At 43.2% G+C, this 10,427-nt stretch overlaps 2 protein-coding genes across 2 annotated transcripts in view; one reads left to right on the plus strand and one right to left on the minus strand.

Moving 5' to 3' along the window:
- LOC109462161 overlaps positions 1-4,390 on the minus strand; it is a 24,975-nt gene extending 20,585 nt beyond the window's left edge. The window contains exons 1-5 of the mRNA XM_019758653.1: positions 4,274-4,390; positions 2,726-2,954; positions 1,555-2,246; positions 974-1,072; positions 1-410 (exon numbers count right to left, since the gene is read on the minus strand). The exon at positions 1-410 is cut by the window's left edge and continues 53 nt beyond it. Coding sequence (XP_019614212.1) covers positions 1-410; positions 974-1,072; positions 1,555-2,246; positions 2,726-2,947 — 1,423 coding nt within the window. The 5' untranslated portion in view covers positions 2,948-2,954; positions 4,274-4,390. The remainder of the gene's footprint in view (positions 411-973; positions 1,073-1,554; positions 2,247-2,725; positions 2,955-4,273) is intronic.
- Positions 4,391-4,420: 30 nt separating this feature from the next.
- LOC109462200 (elongation factor Ts, mitochondrial) lies at positions 4,421-8,900 on the plus strand. Its single transcript, XM_019758725.1, has 5 exons — positions 4,421-4,545; positions 5,092-5,261; positions 5,692-5,820; positions 6,200-6,322; positions 6,994-8,900. The coding sequence occupies exons 1-5, from the start codon at positions 4,524-4,526 to the stop codon at positions 7,555-7,557; spliced, it is 1,008 nt and encodes a 335-aa protein (XP_019614284.1). The 5' UTR covers positions 4,421-4,523; the 3' UTR covers positions 7,558-8,900.
- Positions 8,901-10,427: the final 1,527 nt, after the last annotated feature.

Here is a 10,427-nt window from a genome sequence, read left to right on the forward strand (position 1 = left end):
TGCAGGCCATCTGCTTCCCATCCTGCCCCTGGCTGCCTTCCGATTCCAGTTTCCCATCATGCACCTGGCTGCCATCCAATGCCTGTTTCCCATCCTGCACCTGGCTGGCACCTGCTGCATCTTTCCCATCATGCCCCTGTGGTTTCCCATCCTGCTCCTGTGATTTCCCATCATGCCCCTGTGGCTGTTTCCCATCATGCCCCTGTGGCTGTTTCCCATCATGCCCCTGCAGGTGCCTGTGGTACTTGGCCTGCTGGGAGCAGGCGAAGCTGCAGTGGGCGCAGCGGAAGGGCTTGTGCTGCGGCTTGTGCTGCTTCAGCGCCTCGACCGTGGAGAACAACAGGGAGCACTTCAGACAGCCGTACAGCTTCCCGTTGTGCACCTTACGCACGTGCTCCTTAAACACAAACCTGGGGAAACATAAGGAAGCTGATAAGAAAGCTGTACATCTTCTTCAAGAAAAAACCTGAGGAAACAAAAGGAAGTTATGATAATACAGGGAGCACTTCAGGCAGCCGTACAGCTTCCCATTGTGCACCTTACGCACGTGCTCCTTAAACACAAACCTGAGGAAACATAAGGAAGTTATGATAATACAGGGAGCACTTCAGGCAGCCGTACAGCAGGGATACAAGAAAGTTGATCAAGAAGCAACAAGTATTGGTTCTCCTGGGCTACCTGTCTCACAACTGTATCTAGAGTTCTAGACCTATCCAAAACTTGTCACAATCTTCCTTAAGGAAGCACACACAACTACAAAACCAAGAATGTTTATTTACTATTCATAAATCATTCTATATACACAGAGTTTTGAAACCTATCCAGTTGCTTGGGTCACTGTTATCTCTCTATTTTATCACCTGGGTGTCCTCCCTTCAATGACATACACACATAAAAACTAAAGCTGTATGTGTTAAACACAACCTAATTGTCAGAGATAATAAAGAGTTGTACATGTGTATATTGTTCCCACCTAGTCTGAGTAGTGAAGTCGCAGCCCTCCAGTGTGCAGGACAGGAGCAGATCCCCCACCTCTTCCTGCTGCTGACGGGCTCCTACATCCTTCTGGGCACTGTTAGAAACACAAAACACATCATCATACACTAAATAATTCATCATACGTGGAGAATGTTGGACTATAGTCCTATAGCAGATCTCCCACCTCCTCCTGCTGCTGACGGGCTCCCACATCCTTCTGGATACTGGTACAAACACAGGAATATACCAAGATAGCATCCATGGAACACGATTGATAAGTCCTACATCATTATATCTACTGCTAAACTTGTTACACGTGTGGAAAAGTCAAATACTCAAATTAGCCTGATAGAAGTCATGAGGGAAGAGGTAAGGCTCAGACAAAATATAACAACTTACATGACTGAAGTCCTAAAAAATCTGTAAATATAAAGTACCAATAAAGACAGTTTAAGACACAGACATCATCATCATCATCAGTCCCATAGACAAATATCTTCTTAATTTCCAATGTTGGACAGTCAGTAGTACATCTACAGGGACCGGTGTTGATAGCATCCATCTGAAGCCACCTACCTGTGAGTTTGGTCCCTTGTCTCTTCACCCCCATCCTCCTGCCCATCCTCCCCATCTCCCTCCTCCTCCTGCTCCCCAGTTGGTCCATCCTCCACACCAGACAGGGTTCCTCCCGCAGGAAGGTCCAGCTGTCCTGTCTCCTGACCTTCAGAAGACTCCCCCAAGGTCAGACCTGTGAAGGGCTGGTTCTCTGATGAAGACGTGACCTCTTTCACCACGTAAGTCTCCCCCACAGTCATCTCAGACTCCCTACTGAGGTAGGACTTACGAGGAGGGAGGATGACAGCAGACGAGAAGTGACCCAGCTGGGAGTCAGCCCTTGCCCTGGACTGCTGTGCTTCTGCCTGCCCTGCTATGTCTCCAGGATAGGGGCCCCCCTGGGGTCTCTGTTGGTACTGCTGAGGGTTTGTCTCGGGGTTGGTCTCATGCTGCAGTTGCTGAGGGTTTGTAGTATCTGGGTAGGTCTCCTGCCGGAGTTCTTGCACCAGGTCCTGGTGTGTGCCGCCGGCTTCTGTCTGGGGCTGGTAGCCGCAGTCTTGCCTGTCTCTGGGTTCCTCCTGCAGGGTTTGGAAAGACTCTGCGTCCTGCTTGAGTGGGTCCGGTGACCAGCTGTGGTGGCCAGACTGCCTTCCTGTCTCTGCCATTGGCCAGTCTTGGTTGTTGTCTCTGTGGTAGGCCTGGGTTCTTCCCTCCTGAATGAACGAATAACTGGTTTATTTTCAATGATAAAAAAAATCACACAACAGATAAGATGCCATTGCAGCTACAATCACTGAATTGGGGCATAATTCACAATTAACCAGTTATCAACCAAGGATTGAGGTGTTCAAGAATTCATTCTTTCCTAGAGTGGAACTCACTGTCACCAAGTACAGTAGGGGCATTGTCATTAAAAAGCTTTAAACAATGTTTAAAGTTGGATGTTCAAGGGTTAGGTTTAACAAGTCAATTGTGCCTGCGAAGCTGGTGTGTTACACCAAAGGGCGGTTATACTGGCTATACAGATACTGGTGTGTTACACCGAAGGGCGGTTATACTGGCTATACAGATACAGAAGCTGGTGCGTTACGCCAAAGGGCGGTTATACCGGCTATACAGATACAGAAGCTAGTGTGTTATGCCGAAGTGCAGGTAAACCAGCTATACAGATACAGATTTGAATAGAGCCCACCAGCCACTGTGCCCTGCCCTGCTGCCGTGCTAAGTCTTCCTGTGATCGGTAATCGCAATCCTGGTGTGCCGAGGCCGCTACAGGCCAGGGGGTCAGGTCCTGGGCCCCCCCAGGGCCCACCAGAGGCCAGGGGGCTGGCTCGTGGGGGGCGCCGGTCGCTGGTTCTGTCTGGTGGAGCCGGTTCTGGTAGCTGCCGTCATCGATGTGCTCCTTTTCATCCATAGCTTATCTGAAGAATATAATCGTATGGGGACTTATCTACAAGAAAATCCACCACCTTTTGTACATAAAAAAGTACATTTAACTTAAAACAACTACCAACACAGATGAACTTTCATGAATCATGATTATCAGTATTTGGTACAATGGTTAAATTACTTTATTGTATTCAACAGTGGAAAAGAGGCGGAACCATCTAACATACATTGTAGTGTCAAACCGTAATAACATAATGGTACATTTTTTAATAATTTATGATTCAATATTATGACAAGTGACAGAACAAATCTAATACATGAAATGTAACAAAACAGACATGTAACTACCAGTATAATAAAAGTACTGTGAGTGTCCATGTTGTGAGTTAACTGTGAAAATTACACTAGAAATGGGCAAAATTGTTAAATTCATCTATTGACTATGTTTGGGTATGACAGATATAACCAGTCAACTCCCTTTGTCTGGCCCCAAACTTAGACACTGCCTCAGGCGAGATTCCTGACCAGAAAATGTTGTACCTGGCAGTCGGAATGCTATTTATGTCTAGGGAAATTTCTGTAGGTTTTGTCTAACTCTAAGGATAGAGAGTGCCATATGGAAATTTTTCACATAAAAAGCCTTAATTGTTAATACCAGTCACATGTAAAATGAATAAAACTGAGGAATTGAACAATTTTGGTTCAAGATACAGTGCTTTTATTTGGAATCATAATAATTGTTGAGAAAGGCAACAATTTCTTGCAACCATATTCTTCCTAACTCTAGGCCCACACAGCACATAATTCACACAATAATATTTAGCCATTGATTACAATGTAGGCTTAAAAATCATCACAAAAACATTAAAGAACATGTTCAAATCATGAGGACTAATGCAAAGAATGCCCAAGTTTATTGTGAATAAGTTCCAACAATCGTTGTTTACGCAAATTTGTAGAAAAACAAAACCCGCCAAACAAAGAACTACCTTAGGCCGGCCCCCCAGTCTCCTACCCTCACCACAGACAACGTTTAAGGGCACATTTCTCGCCTTTTCAGACGATACTCTGACCAAAACTAGGTCTATTTTCCCGCCAAAACGTAAGGCGATGCCTTCTCCTTGAGACAACACCGGAAACATATGAAATGCTGGCGAAATTTTCACGAGAATTGATTTTAAACAAGACATCTGCTTTGTTGGGCCGCCGCCCTACTGGAGGCCTCCCCAAAATAATACGCTGCACCGTGGATAGAAGGGGCAAAATTGCCCCGGTTCGAACCCCCATATCTTCCTCACAAAAACGCTCCGATTTCCACAAAACACCAAGAAAACAAAGAAACCATTCTTACCGATTGCATTCGAGGGATTTGTCTCAATTTTCCCGGTAAACGGGCCCGAGTTTTGCAGGAATACGGGGAAGAAAGAGCCGAAAATGACATTAAATGTCTCTTCTCGCGGTTTCTCGTGCTGTACGTGAATCCCGCGTGAGTTGGGCGGGGTCAGAGGTCGCGGTGTGGCGGGGACCCAGTGTTGCACGGTTGGCGTGCACGTGAGCGCACGTTTTTGCACGTTTGGGAAAGAAAACAACTTTCAATCGCGATGTGGGTCTTCAGAACTATAGGTACGATCCTTAGCAATCTATAGAAATTCTATGTTACTTTATTCCCGCCTTTTTAGAGGAGAAATACTAGACGAAACCCGGAGGGGAGTGATCGACTTTTTCCTGAGGTCATCAATTTGTGGGAGGGGGGCATTTCTAATGCAAATATATGTACTCAAGTAATACCTAAAATCTTTCGTATGAACAAGGACGTATAATGTCCTTGGTATGAAGAAGATGATATGTGTGGCACGACCAGTGGATTTCTGTTTTCAGTAAATGTAAGAACCTTTACCGTGTTCATTTGTCCATAAAGATGTGTTGCATAACAATTGCGAAATACAATAAACATGTAACAGTACACATCTGTCACTTTCACTTGTATTGTCTACTGCATGATCAGGTGTGATCAATTGTCAAAGCACTTTCATTTTCATGTCCAACCCTACAGGTGTGAGGAGGTGTTCACCAGGTGTGACATCATTAGCCAGGTGTCAATCACTTTCACTTTTATGTTGTACCTACAGGTGTGACTAGGTTAATCACTTTCACTTTCCTGCACTACAGGTGTGACCAGGTGTTCCCCAGGTGTGTCATCGTTCGCCAGGTGTCTCCACACCTGTTCAGCGCTGGAAGCCGTCACCAAAGCCAACCTGTCCAAGCTCCGCAAGAAAACCGGCTTCACGTTCGTCAACTGCAAGAAAGCACTGGAGAAGTTTGAAAATGACTTGGAGCAGGTAACCTGAGTTTGTGTGTGCAAACTTCTCCTAGTTGAATCAATTTTTTTAGGCTATGTTAGTAGCTAAAGTAACTGTGTGGCTACTCATCTTCTAATTCATTATGGGATAAGGCAGTAGGGAGAATGTTAGTCAGAAACAAACTGGTATGAAGTACCAAAGTACATCCACACAGTACTTTAGTAATTGTGCACTGAACTATAGCCTCTTAAGCCTTCTTCTCAAAGAAAACTGAAGGTACAAAACTGAGTTGTTTCTGTATACATAATGGATACCTTAAAGTTGTAGGCATGGTTTTACTCATAGCGTGAATGGTTCTTACAATGCACCACCAATTCCCTGTGTAAATATTAATGTCTGCTCATGTGTTTTAAGTGAAATGAAGTTTTGTAAAACAAATAAAAAGATAACTGAGATGTTTAATGTCCAGGCAGAGAAATGGCTGAAGGAACAGGCTCAGAAGGAAGGCTGGGCAAAAGCCACCAAACTACAGGACAGACAGACGGCACAGGGGCTGGTGGGCGTGGCTCAGGAGGGGACCATGGCAACCATGGTGGAGGTTAGTTAAAATAGAAACAGGCTTGTTAGTAAGCTACTAGGGTGTGAACAGTCAAGTGTCTTCTTCAATGACATCATTCTAATTGGAGAACTTGTAGTCATAGATTGAAAGCTGAGGAGATTTTTAGGGTACATGTATGTTATTATGTATGCAAATGTCAGCCACAAATCCACTTTTGAAGACAGGACAAGATTGGACAAAATGTGTATCTTAAAGAATGCCTGAATACTCGAAATTCCACCAATGATTATAAAATCACCATCCAATCCCATACTTCATGTATACATGTGGTCTATACCTTGTGCAATTGTTGTGCAACAAAGTTTATTACATGCTACAGCCTTACTGAAGAACCTGTTGCCCCCCTCCCCCCCTCCAGGTGAACTGTGAGACAGACTTTGTGGCCAGAAATCCCAAGTTCCACCAGCTGGTGACTCAAGTTGCCATGGCAACACTCAGTGATGTCAAGGCTCACCCTCAGTGGACCCTGGGTTGGTTAAAGGTGAGGAAATACTTTCATTATGTTTATCTTCATAGAAGGAAACATATTGTTTTTGCTCTGGTTCTTCTTCTGTGGAAACTCACAAGGTCAATGACCTGATCCAGATGGCTGTCACCATGGTAACTGGTGCTGTAGCACATACCCTGTGGTGTTGAATTACATTATGTAGCAAGTTGCAAGACAGAGTTGGATTAGTGTCACCCTATACATGAATTTGAGTAAGGATAAACAGAGCAGTAGCTTGTTAGGCTATGTACACCATGTGAAAGTTAACATTATGCATTTGCAAATGTAATCATTCTAGATGTATGAGTATTTAATGAATAATTAAACGACCATGCAGACAGACAAAGGAAATACATGTTGGAGGTTTAGAACATACAGCTGAGGGGAAAGTGTACACCTAAGTACATTGCTATACATGTGTATACACAATTTCAGGGAGTGAATACAGATTCAAGTCTTCCTCCCTACCCCTTTGTTTTCATATTATTAGTAACCTCTAGACTTTCTTGAGAACCCTGACCTCTTCCCTCATGACCACAGTGAAAAGCAGCCAGTAGGCTGTATATCATGAATAAACAAAGTCTCAGACAAAGGAAATTCAGTACAAACACGTGCATAAAGTTTTCCAGCCAGTTTCTGACCTTATGTTTCCCATGATGCCGCAGGCCCTGCACACGGGTGAGGAGCTGCGGCAGCTGCGGGTGGGCGACGCGACCTTAGGTGACCTCACGGCCCTCACCATCGGCAGTCTGGGGGAGAACATCCAGATTCGTCGCGCCATGTACTACTCCGTCCCCCCCATCCCGACCAAACACATCGGCGTCTACGTACACGCTCCCGTTGCCCGGACAACAACAACCAGCAGCCAATCAGCAGAAAGCTGCCAGCTCGGGAAGTACGGGGCGCTTGTCGCGTTTCGGCGGCGGAACACGGAGTTCCAGAACTTTAATGCCGCAGAGCTCGGGCGGCGGTTAGGACAGCACGTGGTCGGGATGAACCCACTAACCGTCGGAGAGATGCCAGAAATTTGGCAGGAAGAGAAGAGTAGTGATGGGGATAATCGGGAGGAGGAGGGGAGTAGTACAGACAGTGATGAGAATGAGACACAGATGCTGAGGCAGACGTTCCTCCTGGACCCGACCATGTCAGTCGGGGAGCTGGTCAGGCAGCAGGGCATAGAGCTGCTGGACTTTGTCAGGTTTGAGTGTGGAGAGGTGGAAGAGTCATAGGATCAGGCAGACATTAGAAATACGTAGGATGTACAGATGGGCCACAAAAATGTGCATTTATAGATAACCACAGATCTGATGTATAAGTGAAAAAGAAGTAATGTACTACTAGTACTAGCTTGTTTTAACAAATGAGTTTTGTAACTATTTCTGTACTGGCAGCTTTATTTTCAGCAACTTGCTACCTGAAATATGTAAACATTGTCACTTACTGTCTTACTGACAGTCTTGTTTGATTCTGTTATAATCTAGGACAAAAAGCTGGGCAGAAATCACTGTAATCATAACCTGCTTGCTGTAATGAAGAAGCATGTATCATAAACCTAAAGTCTGTTGTCTTCTTTTCCCCAGTCTGTTTCCTCACACATCAACAGGTACTGAAAGTTCTGCTCACAATTGCAAAATGTAAAAAGACAAGTACAAACATAAGAGATCTTTTTCTCCCATTTTTATTGACAACATAAAGTCACAAATACAACATGTACATTTACATCACATGGACATGTTTCTGAAACGGACCTGAGGTCTAATCTCATGTTCTAAACAAAACTGTTTTGTGTCAACATTTAGTTATTTTACCGGAACTTAAGATTAAATAAATTTGATGTCCTGGTACATTCGGTGGGAGCCTGTCGGTGGCTCTCAATCAATAATTTTATTCTGTTTGCCAAACCACAGAAAAAGGGGACCATGTAAAATGCTTATTAATATCATTATGGACATGCTGGAGAGTTCCAATGTTTTACATGACGGAATGCTCTACGTGTTTTAACATGAGTGTCAGCAACAGTAACAGTGGAATGTCTACAAACGGTACCAAAATCCTGGGTTGTTCCTCGTACCAATTATTCTGCTCCTGGGGAAAACTAAAAGCAAGTGAATGTGAATGTTACTGTAGCCTGATTAAATCGCTTTACGGTTGCCGCAGTTCAACCTCTTGCAGGTGTTTCTGCCAGCTTTTATCATTATATACACACTGCCCCAGATTTGAACACACTATACTGTATTAATGTCACTCTTTTGTGAATCAAAACATCCAGCCTCTGCGGGGAGGGGCCACTAAAGCCGCGGATGGCAGAGTTTGCATTACAGTTTCTACACAGACCAAAGAGGTTTAAAATGTATTTAAGTTAACCTTCTTGCACGGACTAAATGTTACTGAGTGTGAGAAACATTTTGTGTCAACAAAAGTAAGGCAAGAAATATTTTTTTATCAGCTTGAACTAATAATTGAGGCAAATTTGTATGATTAGGGTCTAAATACATCAGTGATTCACATTTCTGTAACTACTCTGTAGCTGTACTTGGAACCAGCGGCTTACACCAGATTGCACTTTCAAATGTGGTAGATACTACACAGTCTGATAAGTATTAAAATACTAGAAGATTTCCACAGGTTTAATAATGTAAACTTAGACAATAGTATGACACTAAGTCACCCCAGCCAAATTCCTCCCTTGGATTGTATCATCGGGAATAGCCATCAGCCATTGTTCCACTGACGTTCTGTCAAAAGTTGGAATGATTTAAAAGGGATTAAGAAACATGATCAACCAAGCCAGAAAGTTTGCAGGCTATTGTTCAGTAACAGTTCGCAATAATATGTTGCTGTATTTTGATGCAAATACAATAAAACAAATGGCTCTCCTGGTCAGTAATTCCTGGTCAAAAGTAGGTTATATTATGATGTAGCCTTAAAGGAGTACTAACCTCCAGAAGGAGGTGCTATATTTCGACAGGCATTTATTTTTGGAAGTGAAAAATGCATATTATTTTACAGTATACAATTAAATACCCATTTTGCGCGCAAGTCTTAAAACGCATCGAATCCAGGACAAACTCTCCAAATACCCTCAAAACTATCCCAGAATACACCACGCTACCCCATTGGCGTCTATGTTTTAAACAAAAAGTTACGTTACAGACCTCATTTCGGGGGCGATAAGAAAAATTCGTACCGTTTTGTGTTCTTTGGTATCTTACCAACCATTGTCCTTCTTGGTGTCCTTATCGCCCCTCATTTATGCCGCAAATATTGACGATGAAAAAAGCGGCGTAATCTAGTTATCCTTTCCATAAGTGGCGTAATCTAATTATCTGTTCAAGTAATACTTACATGCAAATAAGTTGAGAAAATCAAAACACGCAGGATGAAACTAGCTCCCACTGTATTCGACATCCTGATATTGTAATATCCAAGCCACAGGTCAAGCAAAGTAAAGCAAGTAATTTCTCAATAATCAGCTTGTTAGTGTGCTTGTCTCCTACCATTTTCGCCGAAAAATGTTTATGTTGACCTGAAGTGTATGAGTATTGCGTAAGCCAGAGTTCCCGGATGTATCAATTGTGGTTCAGCATGGGGGAAAATGATATTAATATCACTTTACAAACATGCGCCGCGCAAGTCATACAAGCGAAATTATGTAAAAAGTTGGCTAGTTATGCATTCATTGCAGCATGATGTATCGGAAAACAGCACTTTCTTCTGGAGGTTAGTACTCCTTTAAAGCATGGATGAATTTTAAAAGTGGCATCTGCCCAATCAAAATGCAGCAGTCATTCTTTCAGCCAATCAGCAATGATCTGTCCACAGCCAATCGGCAAGCATGTTCCAAACATTGATAAATTTTAAACACAATAACTTACATGTGTGCTTGTCCTTCCCAGAATATACTGAACCCCAATACATTACCTACTTGGTAAACTGACATATCTTACATTTGCTAATTGAAAAAGGACAATTGAAGTACATTGTACTTCCAACAACATATTAAATTATAATGTACCAATGTAGTACCTAACAGTGTTCAAAACTAAGTACCATCTGAATGTCCTTATGTTACAATACATGGTCCCTACAACCTATAGTT

This window comes from Branchiostoma belcheri, unplaced genomic scaffold, assembly GCF_001625305.1.
Source record: "Branchiostoma belcheri isolate BF01 breed outbred unplaced genomic scaffold, Haploidv18h27 scaffold113, whole genome shotgun sequence".
Taxonomy (NCBI): domain Eukaryota; kingdom Metazoa; phylum Chordata; class Leptocardii; order Amphioxiformes; family Branchiostomatidae; genus Branchiostoma; species Branchiostoma belcheri.